Source organism: Canis aureus, chromosome 9, assembly GCF_053574225.1.
Source record: "Canis aureus isolate CA01 chromosome 9, VMU_Caureus_v.1.0, whole genome shotgun sequence".
Lineage (NCBI taxonomy): Eukaryota > Metazoa > Chordata > Mammalia > Carnivora > Canidae > Canis > Canis aureus.
In genome coordinates this window covers 64,844,583-64,870,105 of record NC_135619.1, presented here as the reverse complement: position 1 = coordinate 64,870,105, position 25,523 = coordinate 64,844,583, and the positions used below count along the sequence as shown (strand labels likewise).

General features: G+C 59.0%; 1 protein-coding gene and 1 long non-coding RNA gene across 10 annotated transcripts in view; one reads left to right on the top strand and one right to left on the bottom strand.

The window, feature by feature from the left end:
- TTC7B (tetratricopeptide repeat domain 7B) overlaps nucleotides 1-10,021 on the top strand; it is a 250,364-nt gene extending 240,343 nt beyond the window's left edge. For all 6 annotated transcript variants that reach the window (XM_077910343.1, XM_077910344.1, XM_077910342.1 and 3 more), the window contains one exon: nucleotides 9,027-10,021. In XM_077910343.1, the coding sequence (XP_077766469.1) occupies nucleotides 9,027-9,248 (222 nt within the window). In that variant the 3' untranslated portion in view covers nucleotides 9,249-10,021. The remainder of the gene's footprint in view (nucleotides 1-9,026) is intronic.
- A 6,745-nt stretch (nucleotides 10,022-16,766) lies between these two features.
- LOC144321043 (uncharacterized) overlaps nucleotides 16,767-25,523 on the bottom strand; it is a 30,355-nt gene continuing 21,598 nt past the window's right edge. For 2 of the 4 annotated variants that reach the window (XR_013386748.1, XR_013386747.1), the window contains 4 exons: nucleotides 21,661-21,790; nucleotides 20,233-20,371; nucleotides 18,616-18,843; nucleotides 16,767-18,053 (listed from right to left, as the gene is read on the bottom strand). This is a non-coding gene — a long non-coding RNA (uncharacterized LOC144321043). The remainder of the gene's footprint in view (nucleotides 18,054-18,615; nucleotides 18,844-20,232; nucleotides 20,372-21,660; nucleotides 21,791-25,523) is intronic. The other 2 variants (XR_013386750.1, XR_013386749.1) reach the window with 2 other exon arrangements.

Below are 25,523 nucleotides of genomic sequence, written 5' to 3'. Positions count from 1 at the left end.
CTTGCCAGGAAGGGCCGGCCTTCGCCTTTGCAGAAACTGGGCCAGAACTCAGTAAAATGGCCAAAACGAGAAAGGCCAGCCCATACCAGCCTGTGTGGCAGAAGAGCGGCTGACCCTCCGCAGGCCCTCCTCCAGGGCACCCCCAACTCGCTCTCGCTGGCCTAGCAAAGGGGGCTGAGTTACAGCGTGTGAACCCCGCCCGACTCTGGAGGTCTGGGCCCGACGCGGGGAAGGGCTGTAGGGCGGTGATGCCCTCGGCTCGGCCGGGGAACCTGGGGTCCCTGGCCCCTCGGAGCCCCTGGCCCGTTGGGCAGGCCCTGGCAAGGCCCGCGCAGTTGGCCAGCACACGCCCTCGGCCCCCTGGCAAGCCAGCGCGCGTTGCCAAGCTCTCAGGACACAGAAATGAAACATAAAAACAGAGCCGGGTGTGGAGCGGACCTCACCCGGAGCCGCTGGAATCCAGGTGGAAAAGCTGAGCCCGCCCCCGCCCCTCCAAGTGCGTCTTCAGTTCCTTTTCAAGGCATCTTGGGAAGCAGGGCAGGACGCAGGCTACCCCCTCAGCGGCGCCCGCAAATGCGGGTGCTCAAAACTGCCAGCGCCTTTGATCCTGGCCAAGGAAGCAGGGGCCGCTCCCCAGGAAGGGAGGCAGGGCAGCCTGTCAGCGCCCTCCCCGCCACTGCCCCAGAAGGTCTCCGCAAAGCCGCTGCCTGCTGTGGCCCTCTCAGGGTGGGCCTGCCCGGCGGCCCATTCGTGTTCTCACCTAACAGGAACGTAGTTTTGTGAGCCCGGCCACAACACCCTGCCTCTGCCTGATGGATTGCATCCTCAGGAAGGAACAGACGAGAACCGGGGGGCCCTGCATGCTGGTTTCCTCCGTGGTGCCTCTGCTGCTGCTGATGCAGACTCCAGCCCTGCCAGTGCACAGCTGCTGGGAAGGGGCAGGAGCTCACCCGGGGACCCCGCCCACTTGGGGCCCCCGTGGGCTTCCAGGAGGCGCTCACTGTGCCAGGCACTGGCCCCCGGCAGGCCAGCACAGAGCAGGCGGGGTTGAGGGCAGAGTTCAGGTGTGGGGTGCGTGCCAGGCAGCACCCCAGGCCCCTCCGCCCCGCCCCTGCACCTTTGGGGACCTAGCCCCACTCTGCATCCAGCAGGGTCACGGCCGCCTCTCTGGCCCTCTGTTTCCTTGTCTGTGAATCTGTTGGTGGCTGCTGGGTTTTTCAGAGGCGTCCGGTCTGTATGTGGCCAGATACCCGAGGGGAGGCCATGGCAATGCACTGGGGACAGAGCACCTGTTCCCGTCGGGCGGCCGCCACCCCCCGAACAGCTGCATCACCGATGTCCCTGGAAGGCAGAGTGAGTGAGTGGGCTCTGACGGGAGAGTGGACAAGGGGGACCTGAGGCCTAGACTTTGGCGCATGTTAGCTGAAAGCACTGGCAAGAAGCCACGGCCACCTCTGTTTTCCTCGCCATCACACAGGGTCCTTCACCATCCACTTGTCTGTCCTTCCATCCATTCACCAAATATTCCCCGAGAACCTTCTCGTGCCAGTCCCACCCTGGGGGCTGGACGTGCATGGATGAATCAGATCAGATGGTACTCGAGCTTCCTGAGCACTATCCGGAGGGACGGTGGGGGGGGGGGGTGGAGTTGGCAGCGAAGAGCTTCGTAACTGTGGGCATCTGAGGGGCCTCCCCTCCCCTGATCACACCGATGATGGTGACCGTTCGCCAGAGGTGTACTGAGCGCTTCACAAACTTGGTCTCACTTGGGCCTCACGTACTCCTGTGAGTTGGTATTTGTCCCCGTTGTACAGACAAAGCATCTGGGACCCAGAAGTGGCCCAAGTCACGGACGTAGCTCTTAACCTACACTCCCCACTCTCTGAGGGAGCGCCAGGCCGGTCCCTGCACTGGGCGGCGGCCCGGTGACCATAGCCGCAGTCTGCAGAGCTCCTCATTACCCCTCGCCCCTGTGCTGATCCCATCACCAGCCACCTCTGACCAGCGCGGCCACAGCTCAGGCTGCAGCCAGCTCGGCAGCTCCGTCGTTGTCCCAGGGGGTGTCCGGCTGGGGTAGCAGGCTTTCCTCTAGCTGCCATCACGATCCCAGGGTCCTGACAACAGAAGTCCCGCCAGGGGGAGGCTGATGCATCTTTATCCAAAGCCTTGGAGGTGCTGGTTTGGCTTGAACGGCCCAGGGAGCTGCAGATGTGGGCATGAGCTCCCGTCTGCTCCTCCCAGGGACAGCCCTTGGCCTCGGGCCCCGGGCTCACGGGTGCTGGGCACAAGCACCGGCTCTGGGCCAGACAGGCCTGGACTGGGTCAGTGGGGGCTTTAAACATGGTTCTTATTCGTAGATACTCAGGGTCTCCTCATTTACCCGTTCCCGTTCCTCACTGAGTACAGCCCTCCTGCTCGGCGCCACGCCTCACAGCACAGAGGTGACCGTGGCCTGCCGGGTCCCTGCCCTCCAGGCGTTGGGGGCAAGGCCTAGCGGGCGGCCGGGATGGAGACAGAGCTCCCATGGGACAGTTAGGGAAGCGCCTCGCTGTCGGTAGCACACGCAGTGCATTGGTTATGATACTTTGCCCACTAAAACTCAGTGGAGCCTGGTGATCCATACATTTGTCCTCTGGGGTTTATCTGTATTTTTGGTAGAACCTCCTGATGATGCTGCCCCACCTCCCCCCACCCCCCGCAGTGGTGCGATGTGGAACTTCTGACCCAGGACGGGACACAAGACTCTTAAATACTCCGGTGCCACCCCCGACACTGCACGACCTCCCCGTCCCTGGCCTTGGTAGGTCAAGCAGCCTCTGCAAAACCCCGGCCGGCTCTGACGTGGCAAGGGCACCTGCTGACCCCTGCTCCAGAAGCCGAGAGCAGTGCCCACAGGCGGAGCCCACAGCCCGAGCCCAGTGAGGCAGGGCAAGCATGAGGGAGCCGCACGTTTGATTTCCAGAGCATCCTGCCTTGGAGAAAGCCACAGCCACAGAGAAACCACTGCTTGACCCCCGGCTAGAGCTGAGCTGCAGAGCTGCTGTTTAGCGGGGGCTCGGCGCTGGGGGCATGCTTCCTTGCAAGGACATTATGTCTCTGTGCCCGTGCCTCTGCAGGGACAGGCAGTGGTCCACGACATGCCCCTGAGCCCGGCCAAGGGCTGACCCGGCGCGTGCGCAGAGCACCATGGGGGTATCTGAAATCTCCCAAAGGGGCTGTTGTCCTGCAGCCTCACTCTGCGTCATCTGCTCCAGGGCTTCGGGTGCTCTCCAGAGCCAGGGCTGGAGCAGGAAGGCCGAACAGGCTCCTCTCCTGCTCAGGTGTCCCCGACACGTGGCGAGGTCTTCAGTCCTCGGGTATCAGTTATCAACACACACAAGACGTGAGCGAGGAAGAGGCTACTTGTCTTCAAATCAGCCAAGTCCATTTTGCCTCGTTTGAAAAAAATAACAGGTTTAATTCCCTCATTTACTTCCAATTTGGTGCAGCACCAAGATCTTATTTGTACAGAACACCTGTTTACAGTAATCACGGGCCTGGGAGGCTGTCTTCGCTTGTGCCCAAAGAAAGGGACAAATAAGTTAGCTCTCAGTGATTCCCATCTTCGGGAAGGCCAGCCCGGCTCCTCCTCACCTGCAGTGGCTGAGGAACGCCGGGGTTGAGGCAGGTGGTGAAAGCCCGTTGGCACAGCCGCTCCCGGGAGAAGGAAAGGGTCTGGTGTCAAGAGCAGGCACGAGCTGTCGAGTTCACATCTCAGCCCTGTCACTTGCTGCCTGCATGTGTGTCTTGGGGGTCTTAGACGCACCCAGCACCCGGCACGTGACAGCTGCTCCGTCTCATTAGGATTTTCACTGGGCCCCAAGCTCTGAGAGCCTTGCTCTGTATCCCCAGCGCATGGCAGGGATCTGGGCGATCACCCAGTGGAGTTTGGGATTTTGATATGGGGGAGAAGGTGAGTTATTCTGCTCGTGAAATAGGTCAGCCCTGGAAATCTCGGTCTCCTGCCAGCCTGAGGGCTGGGAGCGGGACCCATGCCTCTGGGTAGGACTGCCTAAGGGTGGGGGGCAGTGTGGCCTGGGCTCTTGGGGGAATGGCTATCAGCAGGGCTTTGAGCACATGGGCTAGAGCTCCAGCGGGAGGGGCCAGACTAGGAATGACAGAGGTTGGGGAGGTGGAAGGGGGCAGGGGGATGCATCCTGCAGAAGTGCATGGGCTCTCCGAGGTCCGAGGTCCGTACTAAGAGAAAGCTGGATCCAGCCAGTGGTGAGGATAGTTAAAAGCCAGCTCAGGAGTTAGGTCTTTGATGGTCGGAGAAGAGAGGAAGCAGGGCCTGTAGAATCAGAAAGGGGGCCAGGTTCTAGTGCGTAGGGGCACAACAAAGCCAAGGAAGGCCTCTCCCCACACACGGGGGCTTGGGTGGTGTGTCCGTCCTGACAGCCAGGTCCCAGCCCACCTCTGGCCAGCCCGGCTGCAACGCTGGCACCAAGCAATAGCCCAGACCCCAACCAGAGCTGGTCCTGGTTGATCCCATTATGTGACTGATGTCAGAGCTGCTCTTGGCTTGCTGGGGCCCTGGGCAGAGGCCGAGTTTTCATTCCTTTGCCAAAAGCCCGAGCTGGCGGCCCCTGGCAAGCATCCGATGTCTCCCTGAGCGGTTCCAGCTTTAGGAATTAATTCCACTAAACAGATTGCTCAGGAAGCTTCAAGGTCATCTGGAAAGGGGAGCCTGTGCCCACATTAGGAATAGAAGTCCAGGTATATGGGCTGGAAATTTCCGAGCCCACAAGAAGTCTGCAGCTCTGGACAACATGAAGACTCTCAGCTGCCCAGGACTGAGGGTGACAGGTCAGATTAGCCCAGCGGCTGGCTCTCTGCAGGCATTTGGGGGTGGGTAGGCTTGCCCCGTGCCATATACCCTGGAGTCCCCATGATAGGCTGCAACCAGATTGAGCAGCCTGCCATCTTCTGATCAGACTTCCCAGCAAAAAGACCAATGTCCTTGTCCCCACTCCAGCAGGGTGGGGGCAGGTCTTTGCCACTGAGACCAGCGACCTCTGGGCTCCACATCTCATTGGCCCACTCCCTGGCTAACAAGACCCCGCAGACCTTCAGCACCCTCATCCACCCCAGCCTCAGGGTCACAGCCAGCCTGTGGGCCACCCAAGGGAGACAGGGAGCCCTCCTAGCCCTTGGGCAGGTGCCTAGGATGCTCCCCAGCAGCAGTCTGAGTTGGAGAATACCTCTGGCTGGCTGGAGAGGAACCTCTGTCTCGGTCATAAGCATGGGGAGGAGGGACAGAGCCAGTTCTCCATGGTTGGAGAAATGAAAGGGAAGACCCAGCCCACAGATGCCCATTTGCTCAGGCGTCACTGGGTCAGTGCCTGAGGGGTTCCGGGTGCGTCTCTTAAAGCCACAGAGGCAGCAGTGAGCAAGTAAGCGGGCCAGATGGATGGGGGCAGCATGGGGGTTTGGGCCTTGGGCAGACCTGGGTTAGCCTGCAGCCCCATATTCATTGGCCCTGCGACTTTGGGCAAGATCCTGGGCCTTTGTGGACCTTGCCTCTTTGCATCTGAAGTGGTAAACGTGAGATGAGCCAAGTACGGGTGCCTAGCGTCACGCCTGTTGGGAAGGAAGCAGCATGGGGCTGACTGACAGCAGCCCAGCCCAGCGGAACCTAAATTATGCTCTAAGCCTGCGGCCAAGAAACCAAGGATGCCTCTTTCCACCTCACCAGGGGCTTGCCCCTCGTCCACCCTTGGCCCAGCACGTGCAGCAGGTGTGACGGGCCGCTCAGAAAAAGGCTGCGTGTGTTCGGTAATTTGGTGCACTGAGGAGGTCCTACCTTGAAGGGGTGGGTACAAGGCAACTTGTGTAATCTTCATGGCTCTGCTTGCTGCCATCACCCAGACCCCCCTCCCTCCCTCCTGCTTCTCCGTCAGTTAAATTGGAATGTTCTAGACTGAGCTCAAGCTCATAACCTGCCCTGGAAGAAAAGGAGGCAGGAGCTCATTGGTCCTCATGTTCTGTTGCTCAGAACTTCGGGAAGGCCTCCCGCCCTTTCCCACCTGACCTCCAGGACCAAGGAGTGCGAGTTTCTCTGAAGGAGGGCCGGGGGGGGGGTGCACAGCACCGCGCCAGGAGATGGAGATGACCCCTGACTCCTGGCCCACCCTGGGCTCTGCACCCAAATGGATTTCAGGCCCTAAGAATTCGGATGTGCAGGAGGCAGCTGTGCGCCCGGGGCCAGCGACAGGGCTGTAGAAGCCAGTTTGCTCACCTGCCCAACGGGGTGTGTGCGTTGGGAGATTTCCCCTCTGGGTGATGGGTGCTCCTCCGTGGCGGGATCTTTCTCCTCAGCAAACAGCAGCAGGCTGGGCAGCCAGGTGAGGGCCTATCCCAGCCGTGCCCAGGAGAAACTACTTCGGGGTCTCCCTGGGTGGGTTAAATGAACTAAAGGATATAAGCCCCGGGAACGGCGCCTGGTGCAGTATAAACACCGGGAAAGCCCGTGTTGCTGTTACCACTATGCACCGTCTGGCCAGGAAGCCGCCAGGTCCATGCTGGGCGTTTGCCCCTGCTCCCTTGCCCACGCACGGGTGGGGAATGGCACCTGTCCCTGGTGGTCTCTGCACACCTGACCCTCACCAGCCTGGGCAAGGCAGCTGAAACCCAGCAGTTCCCTCTGGAGAACGGGAAGGCCCATAGGCCGAGAGAAATTCCCAAAGGCACCATGAAATCCTAATTGCAAGGCCACTGCTCTTGTCCTAATGCTTCAGGGAGGGGGCCACCCTGCTGCCCAGAGCCCTGGCTCTGACAGGTCTGATTTAGGATCTGGACTCCAGCGTGGCCGTGGTTTAAGCACGGAGAGACGTTAAGAAAGGGAACGAATACTGTTTCCTTTCGGTTTTCCTCCCAGAGTAGAGCTGACACTGAGGTCCTGCTGCACCAGCCTCCTCCTCGGCCTCCTCGCTCAGGAAGGCAGCTCGGGGGGGGCACAAAAAGGAAGTGCAAGGCCTCACTGGGAGATTTAGGATGAGGTACGAGGGACCGGTGGGCGGGCCACATTCTTGGGAGGGAAGACACGACCCTGCACATGCCAGGCTCCTCCATGCACCCCTGGAGACTTGGTGGGTGCACGATTCAGCCCTCAAAGGGCACGAAAGAAATGATTCCGAAGTTGGTCTGGCAAGGGATAGAGCTCAGTTGTCAACAAATATATGAAAGCAAAGAGAAGGAGGAGAGGCTCTCATGTCCACCTCCACTGTTGGAAGCCAACATGGGCTAAGGGAGGCCTAAACGGCACAGTCCCTGTGCGAAGGGAAGGTGCTGCCACCCGCGGGAGAGCCCCCGTGTCCCAGGTGACCATTCACTCTGGCCGGGGGCAGTGCCTCGCGGGAGTGGGGAGGTGGGCGGCCGGCCAGCGAGTGTCCAGCCCAGGAGAAGAAACCCACGTTGGTTCCTGTCTGCCGAGATAAAGCAGACAGCTCCTGAGCAGGGTGGAATTGAACACGTGTCAGCTCTTTGAAAGGGTAACTTGCAGAGCTTTGAAGTGACGAAAAAAAGAAAAAAACCAGCCAACACAAGTTCAACGAATCCAATTTAAAAAACCAAAAACTTGTGTTCAAAGGAAAGAAATCTCAGAAGTTCAACAACAGTCTAGACACTTGTGATCGTGGGTGAATCGCCGTCCTCTAACAAGGTGTAAACAGAGACGTGGCAAACAGTTCACCTCCATGGCTCCTTAAAAATAAATAAATAAATGCAGGTTTTAGTAAGGAGGGCGGGTCTGTGCCTCCGAAGTCACCGTGGTAGGGGCTGGGGGACCGGCCCCTGACACCCTGCTTGTGGCTCTGAAGGCCCTGCCCCTGTGGGGATCTCACCTGCAGAGCCTTTGGAGAACCCTATAAAGAGGCATATCCTCCAACCCAGTCAGGCCACTGTGGGGACATTTGCTCTAAAAGAGGAACCCCCCAAAGGTCGTCAAGCTGGTCCCACTGAGCCCCATCCAGGAGAAGCCTGCGCCCACCCCATGGTCCTGCTCCCGAGCAGTTTCCTTTGTCTGTTCATACCCAGAAGAAGTAGGGTCCCATTCGCCCACAGGGTAGGGGACTGTAGGACAGATTTGACCCGGGCTGCTCTATAGGGCGCAGCGCCACTGTCTGGAAAGATGTTCATCACAGCGTGATTTACAGTAGTAGAGAGAGTGGGCACATCCCGAGGCGGCCGGTGAGGGAGAGGTCGAGGAAATGAGGCTCTGTCCTTGGCTCAAAGAGAGCAGCTCGGGAACATGGTTCCAGTAAAATATCGGGGGACCGTTGCCTACATCCTAATTAAAACTGTGTGAGGTGGGGGCGCCTGGGGGGCTCAGTGGGTGAAGCATCTGAATCTTGATTTCAGCCCAGGTCACAACCTCAGGGTCGTGAAGTCGAGCCCCGGGTCGGGCTCTGTGCTCTGAGGGGGGCCTGCTTCTCTCTCCCTCTCCCTCTGCACCTGCACCTGCTCGAGTTCTCTCTCTCTCTCTCTCTCTCTCTCTCTCCCTCCCTCCCTCTCAAATAAATGAATCTTTGAAGCAAAATAAAATAACATGAGGCTGTGTAAGGTGACAGCCGAGCTTGGGGTGAGTGGGCATGGTGAAAGCAGGGGCTGGTTTCTGGTGGGGGGACAATCCTGTTCCAGTCATTGCAATGGTAACACCACGAACAACGTTTCTTCAGGTGAGGAGCACGGGTCGGTACAGAGCGTCCCTTCTGACGTGCCCCCCCACCCCGGGCCTTCAGGGCCCGCCTGAACCCCGGGAGACTGCAGGTCTCGTCCTTCTAAAGCGGCAGAGCGGGGCCGCCTCCTACAGGGCAAGCCGCGCCCCAGCCGTTGCCCCTGCATGCGGGGAGCGTTGGCACCTCTGGGTGCCCAGCCCCATGGACATCAGCCCCCCCACAACCTGCAGATGCTCAGGCACAGGCAAGAGCCTGCAGGTGCAGGGCCTCTCTGACTGTCTGTCTGTCTGTCTGTCTCTCCGCCGCCCGCAGGCCCTGATCCTCCATCAGCTGGGCCGCTACAGTCTAGCGGAGAAGATCCTCCGGGATGCGGTGCAGGTGAACTCGACGGCCCACGAGGTCTGGAACGGCCTGGGCGAGGTCCTCCAGGCGCAGGGCAACGACGCGGCGGCCACCGAGTGCTTCCTGACGGCCCTGGAGCTGGAAGCCAGCAGCCCCGCGGTGCCCTTCACCATCATCCCCCGGGTGCTCTGAGCAGGCACCTGCCAGCCTCACTGCCGCTCTGTCCCCCCCGCCCCCGCCTGGGGCGCCCCCCCACCCCCCTGCACCGAGGCCGCGGACAGACGGGCAGACGGACGGCCGGACGGACGTGCGATTGACCGCAGTGAACTAACCCAACAAGCCCCGATCATCGCTCGCTCTCCTCGCGCATTTCTGTCGTCGTTCCTGGCCAGCCCAGTGATAGTCTTGGAACCTCCTGACGTTCAAAACGGATTACGTGCCATATTTCGTTAGTCGACATCTGCGTTGTAAAGTCAAATGATAATGGACTTAATCAGCAAATGTAGAAGAATATATTCAGAGTTAAAATTCAGTGGCAGAGCAGATTATTTTTATCAGAGCTGTAAAGAAATCTCTCCTCCCCGTCACCACGCCTGCCCCACCCGCGGCCCGGAAAACCAAATGTGAATTTTCTGTTTCCCACCTCGGTCCTCGTCCAAAGCCAGGACACCAGCTGACAATTTCTTGGTTCTGTTGTCAATAATTGTACCATGTGAATTCCTGTCCTCACTTAGAGCAAAGCCTGAGTTCGAGAATGTTTCTATTTCACCACTATATGCCTGTTACAAGAGAAGGAAATAGGAGCTATTTAAGTTTAACTTTTTTATGTGAATTCAGAGTTTATTTATCGATGGAAATATGTACAAAGATGCTTCAAATGGAATATTTACCGACATTCCTTATACATGACAGACACTTGGCTAAATGGGAAGATGATGTTAATAATAAAATGATTTTTAAATGGACTCGCGGCCCGTGTCGTTGCTGGAAGCCCACAGAGCCGAGGGGGTAAGGCTCAGTCCCCGGGGGGTGGGGAAGTTGTTGGCGCCCACACCTGCCCTGGCCGGGTCAGCCCTTGGCGCCAGGGACCTAGCCCTGAGTGTCCCGTGGGAAGTCACTTTTCCCACCACTCCCAAGTCGTCTGGGTCGGGAGCAGGGGACAGGCCCGGGGACATCTGCATTCGTGGGCAAAGAGGATTAGGAACGAGCATGTGACCTGAAGGGGCCCACTAGCGGGGGAGCTGTCAGGAAAAGCTCTTGCTCTCCTGCTGGACTTAACCCCCCACCCCCCACCCCCCACCCCCGTGAGGCTGGAATTTCAGCAGCCCTCCTGCCACCAAGAGGGGTGGGGGCCAGATGTGAAGCCGGAGGCTGACTCCAGGCAGTGAAGTGGATACTAAAGGGCAAGGACCAGAGAGAAGCTGAGCAGACCTCCAATCCCTCACCTTGTCAGGGACCCCAGGAAATGCAGGTGGGGGAGCTGAGTTTCGCCCTCAAGGCCCCCCCCCAGCCCAGCTGAGCACAGCCGTCCTGACTCTCTGGGCAGGCAGGTGATGGGGCAGCTGAGGACTAGGGTGTGACAGTGGTAGCAAAGGCCACGGGCACAGCACCTGCTCCCCACCCTGGCCTCGGCGTTGACGTCACCAGGCGGCACCTGAGGCTGTGGATGCGCCTCGGTGGGATTTCTCAAGCGGAGCTACCGGCAGGAGAGGGCGGGCGTCCAGTGGGGCGGCAGCTCACCGGGGCCGCAGGGGCAGAGCCCAGCCCTGCCATCCGCCGCTCGCGGGAGCGAGAGGCTTGCCCAGATCAGGACCAGGAAGGCAGGAGGCTGGGGCTGCTCCGGGCACCCTAGCGGCCCTTATCTCCCAAGCCAGCCCTGGGCCGGGCCTTCCCTCAGAAAACCCCATGCACGCCAGCCTGTGCAGCGCCCTGGGGATGCTCCTGTGTGCCTGCCCGCCCTCCAGCCCCTCCAAAGTGTCCCAATCCCCTCCCCGACACCCCCCCCCACACGCCTGGAAGACAGCACAGGGGCCGGGGCGGGGGTTGGGGAAGCCCTGCCAGCCCACCCCCAGTGTTAGTGGTTCAGGTTCGGGCAAGTGGTCCGTGCTCAGCTGATGGGAGCCCCCACCCCACCCCCAGGACTTGGGTTATGGAAATATTAGCAGAATCTGTCTCTCTGTTGGGTTGGCCATCCTAATAGGATGCAGCCTAGGGTTGCTGCTGGCTGCAGGCACCTGTGGGGCAGCCTGCCTGAGAATGAGGTCAACTCAGGAAAGGGGGGGCTGGCTCCCAGAGTCCTAGCCTGAGCTCTGGAGCCCCAGACCTTCCCATCATGGGAGCCTATATGTCTCCATTGTACGTGAGCAAGCAGAGCAAGTGTCTAGGAGGCCCCTTCACCCCCACCCGTTCAAGACCTCTCCCCAACCCCACAGGCAGTCCTATTCCTCAATCCCACCTGCTCCCCACCCTGCACCTTTCAGAGTCTTGTCATTTCTCTCCAGATCACATGTCCAGTGTCCCCAGCACCCTGTCGACCGGCAACCCCAGCACCTCTGGCTGGGCCACTGCAGCATCCTCTCCACCTCCACTTGGCCTGGCAGCCCATCCTCTGACAGCCCTGAGGGTCCCTCATAAGATGAGGACTGGGTCTGGCCTCTGCCCCCCAAACCTGTGCTGTGGCTTCCCCAGCTCTCTCCTGGAGTCAAGTCCGTGCTCCGGGGGCCTGCAGCCTGGCCCTGCAGCCCCTCCTGCTCCCCGTAATCTCTCCCTGCTCCTGCTCCTGTTCCTGTTCCTGTTCCTGCTCCTGCTGCTGTTCCTGCTCCTGCTCCTGCTCCTGTTCCTGCTCCTGCTCCTGCTCCTGGTCCCAGTTCTGGTCTTCTAGCCTGCAGGGCTTTCCCAACCAAGGGAAAGCATTCATTCATTCATTCATTCATTCGAGATCGGGGAGCAGAAGCTGAGTAGGTAAGACACCAGCCTGGGGTCACCTGACAGAACCAGGATTGAAACCCTGGGCCTAGGAGATAAACCTTTGAACAACGTCCTAGGCTGCCCAGCAGAGGCAGTTTGGGGCGGCAGGAGGTAGGAGACACCGTGTTTGATGTATTCCTCTTCCCTGGTCTTAGTCGCCCCATCTGTAAAATTCATCTGTCCATCCATCCATCCATCCATCCAACAAATACCCAGAGTGCTTACAACACCAGGCACTCACTACAGGCACCAAGGGTACGCAGGACATATAAATGGGGCTTATATTTTTGTGGAAGGAAATAGAGAAATACATAATGCATCTTATGCCATATAAACATAGTGATCCACGTGGGGGGTACTGGGGGGTGTCGGGAGTTCTGATTTTATGGAAGGTGGTTAGAAAAGCTTCTGATAGGGGCACCTGGGGGGCTCAGGCGGTTAAGATCTGACTCCTCCTTTCAGCTCGGGTCATGATCTCGGGGTCATGGATAGAGCCCCATGTAGAGCTCCCCGCTCAGCAGGGAATCTGCTTGAGATTTCTCTCTCCCTCTCCCTCCCCTCCACACATGTGCTCTCTCTCTAAAATAAGTAGATAATTCTTAGAAAAGGAAAGAAAAGGCTCCAATAAGTCATCATGTGGCCAGAACAGGCCAGGTGGATCTGTGGCGGAAAGGCGTCCCAGGAAGCAGGAACAGCAAGTGTAAAGGCTCAGAGGCAGGAGGGGGACAGGGTGGTAAAGCAGGAGAGGGCGGAGACCGCGAGCCAGAGGGTTCAGCGGGGGCCGAATCACGTAGGGCCCCCTGGCCCACATTCTGGGTGTGCCTTAGCGTCCTGAGGCTGCTGCAAAAGATTTAGAAATTACCACAAACTTTGTGGCTTCAAACAGCCCACGTTTACGCTCCCACAGTGTGGAGGTGTGTGTTGGGGGCCGTGTCCTCCCCGGAGGCTCTAGGACAGAACCCGCTTCGAGAGGTCACGCGCATCCTCTGGCTGCGGCCCCGCGGCCCGGCACCTTGGGGCTGGCGTCGCTACATCTCCTCTGCCCCCGTCCTTTCTGCCCGTCGGAGGGAGGGTCAGCGCCCCCCCCCCCCAGAGCCCAGGGCAGCCCCCACCTCGGGGCTCTTCGTGGGATCCCATCTGCAAAGTCCCTTTGGCTTGGGGGAGGAGGGCGGCCGTGGTCGCGGGCCACCACCCTGAGGACCGAGCCAGAGGGCGCACTCCCACGGGTCGGACCCCAGAGGCCGCGAGGCGGCGAGGCCCAGGTCCCGTCCCCAGCCCGGAGGAGGCCGCGGGGACAGCGGCCGTGTGTGGGTCCAGGTTGGGTGTGAGACGGCCCGGGGCGAGCTGCTGGCCAGGCCGGCGACGAGGGCCCAAGATGAGGGTGTAATGCGGGGCCCGCCTCCTGCCGGGTGTAGACACCAAGGGGATCCGGGCTGACCCTGCTGCGACCCTGCGCTTCCAGCCGCCGCCCTGAGAACTACCCCTCTGCTGCTCCCGCCCCGCCGGGCCCCAGGTGACCCGGACACGCTGCTTGGGCCGCGGGGTGTGGGCTGCGGCCAAGGCTGGGGAAGAAAGACCTCAGTGTAGACGGCTCTCCCAAGGGGTCACTGCCCAGGGGCCGCGGGGAGCGGGTGCAGCTGGGGCTCGGGTGCCTCCCGGGGAGCACCTGCCCCTGGGGCCCGCTGGGGTGGCAGCCTCTCCTCGCGGCCCGTGGGGGGGCGGGGGTCAGGGTGCAGGGGAGGGTGAGGAGAGCGCTCGGCCTGCGGGAGGGCATCGGGGGGGCGTCAGGGCGAGTGGACCCCGGGGAGGGGGTCGGAGGGGGGTGCCCCTGCATAGGGAGCCACCCCTGCCAGGGACGAGGGCCCGGGGGGGGCAGGGGCCAGGGCCTGCACACCCCCAGGGCTGGGGCCCTCTAAGCTCCCGTGTCCCCAGTGGGAGCGAGGCTTCCTGGGCCCTGGCGTGCCTGTCGCCTCCGTGACACCCCACGGAGCTGCCCCAGGAGGCGGCCCCCAGTTCCCTCCCTGCCCCGTCATCCCCCCTGCCCTCCTGTCTGCCCCCCCCGAAGCTCTGCTCAGCCTCTCTGAACAGCACCCCAGGAAACTCTAGTCCCCATCCCCCCAGAGAGGACTCCCCCACCCCCGCACACAGTACTCACTAGATTGGGCAGCAGGGTGACGTGTGGGGGCAGCAGAAGGGGATTCTGAGGCCGCCCTGCCCGACACTGCACCCCCCAGCCCTCTCCTGCCCTCCTCTGCCCTCTCCTGTCCCCCTGCCCTCTCCTGCCCTCCCCTGCCCCCTCTGCCCTCTCCCACCCTCCCCTGTATCCCCCAGCCCTCTCCTGCTCCCCCTGCCCTCCCTTGCCTTCCCCTGCATCCCCCTGCCCCCCTGCCCGCTCCTGCCCTCCCCTGCCCTCCCCGGTCCCCTCTCCCTTCCCCTCTCTATTTCCTCCTGCCCCTCAGAGCCACCCACTGCCAGCTAACCCCAAAGACCTTTGGCAGCTGCTTCCGGGGTGCAGGGGGGCAAGGTCAGGCCATGCGGACAGCAAGTCCCCATGTCCCCCCCACTGTGACAGAGGGGCGGCCCCAGGGGGCTGTGCCCCGAGCTGCTCCCACCACCAGGCCTCCTCCCCGCTGGTGGTCACTCCTTTCCTGCTGCCCCCGCCCCCGCCCCCGCCGGCTGCCGCTGGGGGGACCCGGAAAAGGACATCCTGCAAACGTCCCGACAAGCAAGGCCTCCTTCTCCAGAAGGTCTTTCGGAGCCCAGCTGGGGAGCCCCCCTCAACGCCATGCCCTGGGAGACCCAGACCCACCCCACCTGGGGTTGACCCCGACTGAGTCGCCTCCCTCCCTGGGCTTCAGGTCCGGCGGGGAGAGGCTCCCCGGCCAGCCTGACTCCGGGACCGACGTGGGAGGCAGCAGGCAGCGGAGGGCGAGGGGCGACCAGGTGGGGCACACTGCCCCGTGGGGCCGCCTTCTGGGGCTCTGGGGCTCTGGGGCTCTGGGGCCAGGCTGGAGCAGGACCCCTCCCGGGGTCAGGCCCTGCGTGGGGCTGGCTACGGGGAGGTGACAGGCCGTCACGGGGCGCCTTTGACGAGTCTGTCCAGAGCCAGGGGGTCTGGCCGCCCATCTGGGCCACCCACGGCCTCCACAGCCCTCCCTGCCTCCCCCACCTTCTGCTGGTTGGCCCCTGACCCTGAGGACAATAGGGTTTCCTGGTGATTGACCGCTGGGCTGTGGGTCACATGGATCTGGCTGGAATTCCAGCTCCTCCTGGTCACGTCACCTCCAATGGAAAAGGGTGTCGAGCCCCTGTCTCAAAGTGGGTGACACTTCCCTTTAGGGGGCTGTTGGGTGCATTAACGTAATGTGCATGGAGCTTGGGGCCTGGTCCTGGGGGGACACCACAGGACATGCTCCTTCCTTCCCTGCCTGGCAAGCGGGTGATGTGAGTGGCTCTGGGACCTGCCAGGCGGCCTGGGCGGCCAGGAGGGGACGTGCGGCCCTCTTCTCGCCCTCGCACACACAGCTGTTTGCAGCAGCATGCCAGGAGTCCCTCTCCGTGGGGAGGAGGAGGTGAGGGCCTGGCTGGGGGCCCTGGGGGCCCAGCTGGTGGCCTCCCATCCGCTATGCCTCCTCTGCCCCATAGGGTCATCCAGACGCCCTGGACCCGGCCAGCCTGAGCAGGGAGGTGACTCCCAGCTCTGCCCTCCTGTGCTGTCTGCTGAGCTTGAATCCGGGCCTGGACACCGGCTCTCCGTGGACCCATGGGGAGGGTCACTGGGTCACTCATGTTCCCCGAGGCATAGTTTTCTCATCTTCAAATGGGCAGAACAAGGTCACTGCAGAGATTCAGAGTATGTGGAAAACGAGCAGGAGTGTACATGCTCTGATCGTCCCCCCACGTCCCCCCACCCCGGGGTGTTTATAATTACTCAGGCCAGAGCCAAGCCTCCCCTCCTCACCCCGTACCCCCAGTGGGTCCATTCCCCAAGGTCATGGTGGGAAGGAGAATCCCAGACTGAGTCTCAGCTCCACCCCCAGCCCTACTGCCCCTCGGCAGCACCCAGGAGGGTACAGCTGCTGGGAAGGCGGACCCCCTCAAGTCCCCCGGGGCTCCCCAATATGGAACCCCACCCTAGCAGTAACTAGGCCACCCTTCCTTTGTTAGCTACCCCTGCCCTGGACACAGGATCCCCCCTGTGTCTTCCTGCCCTGATCTGGATGGGGACTGGGGAGGTGGGCTGCCAACAGATGTAAACACATGCCAGGACCTGCCAGAGCAAATTTTTTTTTTTTTTTAATTGCAGAGAGAGAGAAAAAAAAAAAAAACAAGCAGGGGGAGGGACAGAGGGAAAGAGATCATGATCCGGATCATGACCTGAGCCAAAGGCAGACCCTTAACACACTGAGCCTCCCAGGCACCCCACCTCCGCCAGAAACTTTAAGTGATAGGTGGAGGGTTACATGAGACTGGTGGTCGGGGGACACTTCTGTGAGGTGGGGACACCGAGCCTCGGGAAGGGCCCCCCATGGAGAGATGCTGGAGCCTGGGCTTCTCTGCCTCAAAGAGGATTGTGTGCAGACTTCCCGGGAGCCAACCACAGCCAAGAAGCTTGGGGTTCTGTGCTTTGTGCTAGTGGCCGGGCTCCCCCAGCACGCAAAGGGGGCTGCCCATCCGACGGCTGGCAGCAAGGATCTGCCCATCTGACCACCTGAAGAGGAAAGAGCTTCTCTACGCTGAAAATACGGGGTCAGCTTTATTTCATTCAGCCAGGTTGTTCATAACACATACATATATACATATGGTTGTTCAAGGTAACTGAGTTCCCTTTAATAAATATTTTTATTTCGTCCACAGTGGTCTTGAAAACAGTGATATTAAATAAGAAACCGGGTAAAACTCAGAGACAAGACTCTTCGGTACAGTGTTTTGAACTCTCTGGCTTTCAAGTGCGTGGAACTAGTTTACAGACTACGCCTCGTTTCGGTTAACATCGCGAACCTGGGCCGTCCCTGTCGACGCTGTGGGTACACACAGCCCCGTGGGGAAATGAAGCTAGTTCACCCACAACATTGTAAAAAATAAACGCATAAATGCGTAAATAAATAACAGCTTTTTCTTTTCTTTTATGACTGTAAAATACACGCCCCCTGTATTAATCTCCCGATCTGCTGCTGTAGCAAATTGCCACGGACGTAGTGGCTTAAAACAACACGTTTATTAGCTTAGAGTTCCAGAAATCAGAAGTCGGAAATTAGGTCGCACAGGACAAAAATCAAGGTACCAGCAGGGCCACATTCCGTCTGGAATGGTTCCAGCTCCTGGGGGCAGCCCGTGTTCTTGGTTCGCAGCCTCCTTACGTCTTCAACGCCAGCAGTGACTCACATCCCCTTCAACAACCTGCGCTCCTGCCTCCTCCTTTCACATGTAAGGACCTGTCATTGTCATCACCTCGATGATCCAGAAGATTCTCCCCATACCAAGATCCTTGGTTTAATCATATCTGTAAAGTCCCCTTTGCCCTGGAAGGTACCATGTGCAAGTTTCCAAAGATGAGGACACCGACATCTCCGGGAGCTGTCCTTCTGCCAACCGTGCCCACCACGGTCAATCTCAGACGTATTAAGACCAAAGTCATTAAATTTCACCCTCTACTGTTTGTCCTCTCAGGCGTTTTGGCTGGCTGCCTTCCAGCACTTTCCTATGAGGGTATTTTATAACGAAGTGGAAATTTTACCGCAGATAGTACTTATGGAGCTTGTCTCTTCATATCTGCTTGTCACTGAACTCAGTAGACAATTTAAAGACACCATAAACATCCATCATCCAATGCCCTGTAAGTGATTCAACCCGTCCCCATCGTCGGCCGCTGGAGTCATGGCATAGGCGTGTGGCACGCGGTGGAACGACTACTGCTGTAGCTCACGTCCCGAGCCCGCCCTGCGGCCCAGGCATTGATCTGAGCATCGCGCTCGGGTTAACGCCTCCAGTACTGACAACCTGAGGAGCTGGATACTCTTGGAACAGACACTGGGACAGGTGAGAAACGAGGGCTTCTTCAGAAGGTGAAGGACCTTGCCCCAGGTTGGGTGACGCTGTGATAGGATTCGAACCCAGGTCACCTGACTCCAGCATCCACACTCCAAGCCACTCACAAACTCACACGCCTCCCACCCCAGCACTTAGCACGGTCCCCCGGGAGGTAGACTTCTACGGGGGAGGTGGGTTTGTACAGGAAGCACCCTGCACACTGTCTGTGGGTTACCTCATTTAAACCCCCACAATTCTGGGATCCCTGGGTGACGCAGCGGTTTGGCGCCTGCCTTTGGCCCAGGGCGCGATCCTGGAGACCCGGAATCAAATCCCACATCGGGCTCCCGGTGCATGGAGCCTGCTTCTCCCTCTGCCTGTGTCTCTGCCTCTCTCTCTCTCTGTGACTATCATAAATAAATAAAATAAAATAAAAATTTAAAAAAAAAAAACACAATTCTAGGAGCCGGTCTTTAAACCCACTGAAAGCCAGCTGGTGGGCCCAGCCTGCCCGCAGCCCTACACGGAGGCCCTTCGTCACCCGCCTGAGTGACGAGCTCACCTTGCCCGCTGAGCCCCCGGCAAACACATACACAGGCAGATGGTGCCATCGGCAAGCAGGTGCCAGAGCGGGTCCCCGGTCTGGGTCAGGTGGCATCCCAGCTCTGAAGCATCTCAGGCACCGAGAAGCCCTCCCTGGACCAGGCTGGCGCAACCGGGTGCTGAAGGCGAGATTCAGAAGTCGGCCTCCCTTCTGGTCAGTTCAGGCAACAAAATCTTCCAAGGGCATCTGGACACAGAAGCAGGTGGAGTCTTTGGTCCTGGGCTCCTCCCGAGTTCTGGTCACCTCAGAGGTGCCCGTACACTGTTACCAGCCAATCCACACTAATCGTGGGGTCATTCACACGTTACTGCCACTAATTTCACCATCTCCCAAGACGAGCACTTTTCATACCCCTTATACTAATTCGCACGCCCCCAAGCCCTCTGGACCTGATGGAAGGTAAGATAATGCTAAGCAGGTCATAGCTGCTGTCGGATCGAGGGCTTCTGGTTAGAGTCCTTCAGGTGCCAACCCACCAGCCTGGAGTGTGTCGTCCTGATTAGACTTCTTGAAATACTAAGTGAACATCTCTAGGTGTACATCAAAATTAACATATATGTATGTATATGCACTGAGCTTGCTGAAGTGTATTAAAGTGATTAAGCATAATAAGGGAAAGGAGGGGAACTGAGTGGGGGAAATTAGAGAAGGAGACCTACCACGAGAGACTTCTAATTCTGAGAAACAAAGGGTTTCGGAAGGGGAGGTGGGTGGGGGGATGGGGAGACTGAGGGACGGGCACTGAGGAGGGCACATGATGGGACGAGCACTGGGGGTCATACTCTATGTTGGCAAATTGAATTTAAATTTCAAAAATGTTTTAAGGGATCCCTGGGTGGCGCAGCAGTTTGGCGCCTGCCTTTGGCCCAGGGCGCGATCCTGGAGACCCGGGATCGAATCCCACGTCGGGCTCCCGGTGCATGGAGCCTGCTTCTCCTTCTGCCTATGTCTCTGCCTCTCTCTCTCTCTCACTGTGTGCCTATCATAAATAAATAAAATAAAATAAAATTGTAAAAAAAAAATGTTTTAAAAAAATAAAAAGATAAAAACAAAAAAGTAATTAAACATAATACAAAAGGAAGGTGCAGAGCTTGCCCTCATTTTATGGATGGGAAAACTGAGACAGTGATCAAGTGACTTGCCGGAGGGCACGACCTGGATTCCATACCGGATCCAACTGAATCACGGCCTCCCTCCCAGAGCCACCATCATTTTCAATGCCCTTGATGTGTATACATGAACTGCCCTACCCCTCGACTCTCCCACCTGTGAATGTGACTGTGTCTGCTCACCGTTGGGGGTTCTAGCTCCTAACTGACCACTCAGGGGTCGTCCGTAGCCAGAAGAGGCCCCGTGTCTGGCTTCCGCTAGCCTTTCAGTTGTATGGGTAGCCTGGGAGGCGTCCGGGGTTCCCAGCAGGGGAGAGTGGGCTCATCTACCCTTCAGCATCACTCATTCTTGACTCCCTACTTGGTACAGGTAACTAGGAAGTGGCAGGTGTCTGCATGGAGGTCCATGTTGTCCACAGAGAGACCTCATCGCCTGTGCATTACTGTGCATTTGACATAGACTCACCTCATCTACCAACAAGTACCTACTGGGCATTTACTCCAGGCCAGGACATCCTTCTGGTCCAGGGCCCTGAGGTCCTTTCCCTTCTGATGGCGGTGTGATCACAGATGAGTCACTTCCCTGTGGGCCTCAGTTTCTGTGTCTGTAAAAAGGGCAAGAAAGGGCTTCACTAAATGACCCCTGATCCTTAGTAGGAGCCCTTAAACATTACCAAGTTTAGGAGCTACTGGGACCTCTCCCAAAGGGTCAGTGGTAGGGTTGGGGATTAGTGAAGTGTCAGTGTTGAAATGTCAGGCACAGAAGACTCTCGAAGAAAAGTGAGGCTTCAAGAGTTTGAACAGTGTGGGCTGGACTCAGTGACACAGACCTAAAGAGCAGAGTTTGGAAAGGGGAAAAAGAGTGACATCACAGTGGAGAAACCCAGCCAGATACCACCTGAGCCACGTGATCTAGGCCAAGGTTGCCAGCAGTAAGTCATGTGGATGGCATGTACCCTGGGTGGGGTGGGATGGAATGGGATGGGATAAGACGAGATGGGATGAGATGGGATGGGATAGGGTGGGTGGGGTGGAGTGGGGTGGGGTGGGGTGGGTGGGATGGGTGGGATGGGATAGGATGGGACTGGATGGGATGAGATGCGGTGGGACTGGATGGGATGGGATGAGAAGGCACCTCACCTCTGGGGTCTGCTTCCCCCATACCCATAACCCCAGACTAGTCATGAGAAAACATCAAAAAAAACCCAGATTGAGGAACTTTCTGCAAAATATTTGACCCATGCTCCACGAAACTGTCAAGAGCCAGACAAACAAGGAAAGTCTGAGAAACTGACAGTAGCCAGAGGAGCCCATGGAGACATGACAACCAACTGTGGTGTGGGTCCCGGGGTGGGATCCTAGACCCAGTGTTATAGGTTAGTGATGTCTGAATAAAGTCTGAAATTTAACCAATACTCATGTAGCAGTGTTGGCTCTTTAGTGGCGACATATGGCAGGTAATATAAGGGGTTACTATTAGGGGAAACTGAGTGAAGGGTATGTGGGTATCTGTGTTATCTTTGCAACTTTTCGGCATAGCTAACATTATTCCAAAATTAAAAGTGTTTTTTTTTTTTTGTTTTTTTTTTTAGAGAGATCTGGGCCAACGCGCACAGGAAAAGATGCTCCACATCATTAGTCATGAGGGAAATGCAAATCAAACCCACAAGGAGACACCACTTCCCACCCACTAGGGTGGCTATAATCGAAAAGACAGACAACACCAAGTGTTGGCTAGGCTGTGGAGAAATTGGAGCCCTTCTACACTGCTGGCGGGGCTGCAAGATGGTGCAGCCACTTTGGAAAGCAGTCTGGCAGTTTCCTTAAAACATTAAACATAGAATTTACCCAGGGATTCCCCTCCTAGGTATTTACCCTGAAGAAAAGGAATTACCCGTCCCCACGAAGACTTGCACAGGGGTGCTCAGAGCAGCTTGCCTCATGATGGCCCCAAAGTGGAAAGCGCTCAGACGGTCATCCGCACATGGATGGACAGACAAGGAGGGGCACAGCCCACAGCGGTTCTGGTGGCAAGAGAAAGGCAGGAGCTTTGGAGACGAAGGGCAACGAGGATGGATTTTGAAATAATGAGAATGCGTCAAAGAAGCCAAAAGAGAACGTACTGTGTGATTCCGTTTACAGAAAAGTCTAGAAAATGCAGACTCATCTATGGTGACGGAATGCAGACCGGTGGGGAGTGAGGGGCGGGCAGGGGGGGTCTCGGGGGGGAAAAGGAACTGGGGGATGATGGGCGTGTTCACTACCGCAGCTGCGGTGATGGCTTCATGGGTGTCAAAACATATCAAATTGTACGCTTTAAACATATGCAGTGTATTGAGTGTCGATTAAACCTCAAGAGAGCTGCTTTTTAAGAAAGTGAAGCCTGGGGCGCCCGCCTGGCTCAGTCAGTGGAGCATGTGACTCTCGATCTCAGAGTCGTGAGTTCAGGCCCCGCACTGGGTGTGCAGGTTACTTAAATAAGTAAATATGTAGATGTTAAATTAAATTAAATTAAAATTAAAATTTAAAATATGGGGGCTCCTGGGGGGCTCGGTCTGTTAAGCGTCTGTCTGCCTTCGGCTCCGGTCACGATCCGAGTGACCTGGGACCGAGCCCCTCACCGGGCTCCCTGCTCCACGGGGAGCCTGCTTCTCCCTCTCCCTTTGCCCTCCTCCCCACTGCTAACGCTCTCTCTTTAAAAATAAATAAACAAATAAATCCGTGAAGCCCGAGTCCGGGGACAAGGACAGCATGGCCTCAGTCTCCTGGCCTGCAATGCAGGGTGACCCCATGTGCCCCGTACCCTCTGAGAGCCCAGGGTGAGGTGGGGGCCGCTGTGAGCCACACCTCCGGCCTCAAGTCCCGAGCTGGACAGCTGCAGGGCCCTGGCCACGGTCCCTCCAGGGAGGGGACACCTTGGGGTCCGTCCCAGGGGAAGGAGGGATCCACGTACTCCCTTTCTCTTTTCTTCCTGAAGGAAAAAAAAAAAAAAAAAAAAAAACAACGCATGATGCTACATGTTCTTTGGGGATTTTTCAACACAATTGTCTAAAAATAGCCTGGGCCATCACAGCCCAATTCCTTTTTAGGAAGGGTTTCAGCAGCCCGGCCTGTCCTGGCGGCCCGCTCAGGAAGCGGAGGCTGGGCCAGCAGGGCCTCGCCGGGCCCTGGACGGGGGGCCACGGGGCCCCTCCCCCTGCTCAGGCCAGGCCCACCTCCGGTCTCCCACCTCCCGAGACCAGGCTGCCAAGAGCACGAGGTAGAGGAGGTGGTGGCCTCCTCATCCTCAGCTCCCCCTGGGGGCCACCTCCCTGAGACTGGGCCTCCGGCCCTCGGGCACTTCAGCCTCTTGCTAGGGCACAGCCATGGGGGCCCCGAATGGCTCCTCGGCGCCTTAATTTCTCCGTCGGGCCTCGAATACTGTGCACACCTGCCCTTTCCTGTGGTAGAGGGGACAGGACAGGCCCTGGAAGGCCACGTCCCGACCCACGGCCCACCGAGCCACGCAGCCTCCATCACTGCAGGGTGCAGGCACCAGGGTGCACCCTCTGAGCTGTGAGGGGATCGCGGGGACGCGTGTAGGACCCGGGACAGGCGGCAGCGCCCAGCCCTGCTGCGACTCCGTTTTGTGGCCGCCCGTCCTCACAGCGCGCCCTGTGGAAGGGCCCGAGCGACCTCCCCGCCCTCCACCAGGTTAACCGAGTGCGACTGTGTTTGAACATGGGGTCTGTAAAGCGGTGATGGGGTTGGATGCGGCCATCGGGTGGCCTTGCTCTGACGTCCTTAAAGGAGGAGGTCAGGACACAGGTGCGCACAGAAGAGCACGTGAGGACGTGGGGAGAAGGCGGCCCCGACCAGAAGAAACCAGCCCTGCTGACACCTCCACTTGGGCCTTCCAGCCTCCAGACCGGGAGACAAGACGTCTGTGGCTCGATCGGGGTCCGTGGGACTTTGTCACGGCAGCACGAGCAACCTAATACATGCCCCGTGACAGGGTGAAGGCCGAAGCCGGGGAGTGGCGAAGCAACGTCCCCAGGGTCACAGCGGCCGAGCGCCGGGCAGCCCGGGAAGCCAGGACCCTGTGTCCCCCTCGCTCTTTCCACTGGGGTCTCCGGAGGGGAGAGCCCTTCTCACTGTCTGTCCCCACAAAGGGCCTCGGGTCAGGGCGGGGGGACAGGTGATGACTACAGGAGACTCAGGCCCCCCTGCTGCCCGTGGGCACCCCGCTGGCCAGGGTGGGCCAGGCCCAGCCCTCCGAGCCCTGTCTCCTGCCCGCTCCTCGGGGGGCTCCCAGGTCCTCAGGGGCTGTGTGGTCTACACTGTGCCCCTGGTTAGGGAATCCAGCCAGATGGGGCCTCCTGCATGGCTGTTCCCAACTGGTGCCAGGGGGACGGGTCACAGGCGAGCTGGGAACTGCACCCAAGAGCTCCAGACACTAGTCTATGGGGACCGAGAAAAGTGTGCAGTTCGGGGCCTGCCCCCAGGGAGCCAGAAGGAAGGACAGCTGGGGCAGGGGGTGGAGCATTACCCGAGGCACCCCTGTCCCCACCCTTCCCGCCCTCCCGCCTCCTGCCCCTCTCCTCCCCTGAGAAGGGCTGACGTCCATTCTCTGCCCCTCCCCAGCCCCTGAGCCGGTGGGCAAGGGGAGCTCTGGGGGTGCCTGGCACCCAACCGAGAGGCCCACAGGCTGAGCCACGCAACAGGGTGCTCTGCTGAGACCCCACAGAAAACACGGGGACTGAGACACACATAAAGCTCTTAAAGCAGGAGGTCCTCATGGGGGGCCACGGCCACGGGCACTGGCGTCAGCTGCCCCGGGTTCCAGGCCCGACTATACGGCGTGTCAGCTGTGTGACCTCGGTCTGTCGTGCCCTCTCGGCTCACCCATCTGTATGAGGGAGGATACTAAGGTTACGTGACGTATCCGCTTGGTATAAAACCCAATCGGGGCCTTACCCTGAAAGCTCGGGGCAGCAGCCCCACAGGCAGCAAGAGAGGGCTCAATGCAAGGAGAGCCGGGTCTGCATTCCCGCCCCCCATCCCCCCTGAGCTCCAGTCCTGGGCCTCAGTTTCTCCAGCCGGGGACTGAGAAGGCAAGGCTCTTGAAGGATGCTGTCTCTACCTCTGGGTTGTCTTCTGGAAGCCAGGGGACAGGACCACGGGAATGTGGGAACAGGCACGGGCGCCTGAGCCGTGATGTCAGGCGGGTCACCCCTCCCAAGCCCCAGCTGCTCACTCGTCTGGGGACCGGCTCCTCGTAAACCCTTTAGTGAGCTGTGGGAAGCCGCAGGGGCCTCAGAGGGCCCCCCTCACTCGGGCCTGCTCTGTGCCAGGCCTCCAGAGACAGCCGACCCTGCAAGGTGGCCGTCCCCAAGGGCCCGGGTGCCCGGTCAAGGCCAGGGCAGGAAGGAAGCTGGACTACAAGGCCCTGGCCAAGGCCACCCCTCCTCTGCCTCCTTCCCTGCTCCTACCCTGCCCCTGCCCCTTCCCCCAGAAGTTCTCTCCAAGTTCCTGGGAGGAAGCCAGTGGCCCTGGCATGTGACAGTGTTTGGCTTTGTCCTGTCAGAGGAGCAATTTTTTCCTCTCCTTGGCCGCACTTGCTTTTAATGACTCAGGGCTCAAGTTGGATCAAAGGCTCCCTGGTGGGAAGGACAGCAGGACAGTGTGTTTGTTGTGAGAAAATCAGGTGGGTGGGCCCGGGAGTAGGACCGCCCTGAACTCCAGGTGGGGCTGAGGGGCCCCTACGTCCTTCCACCA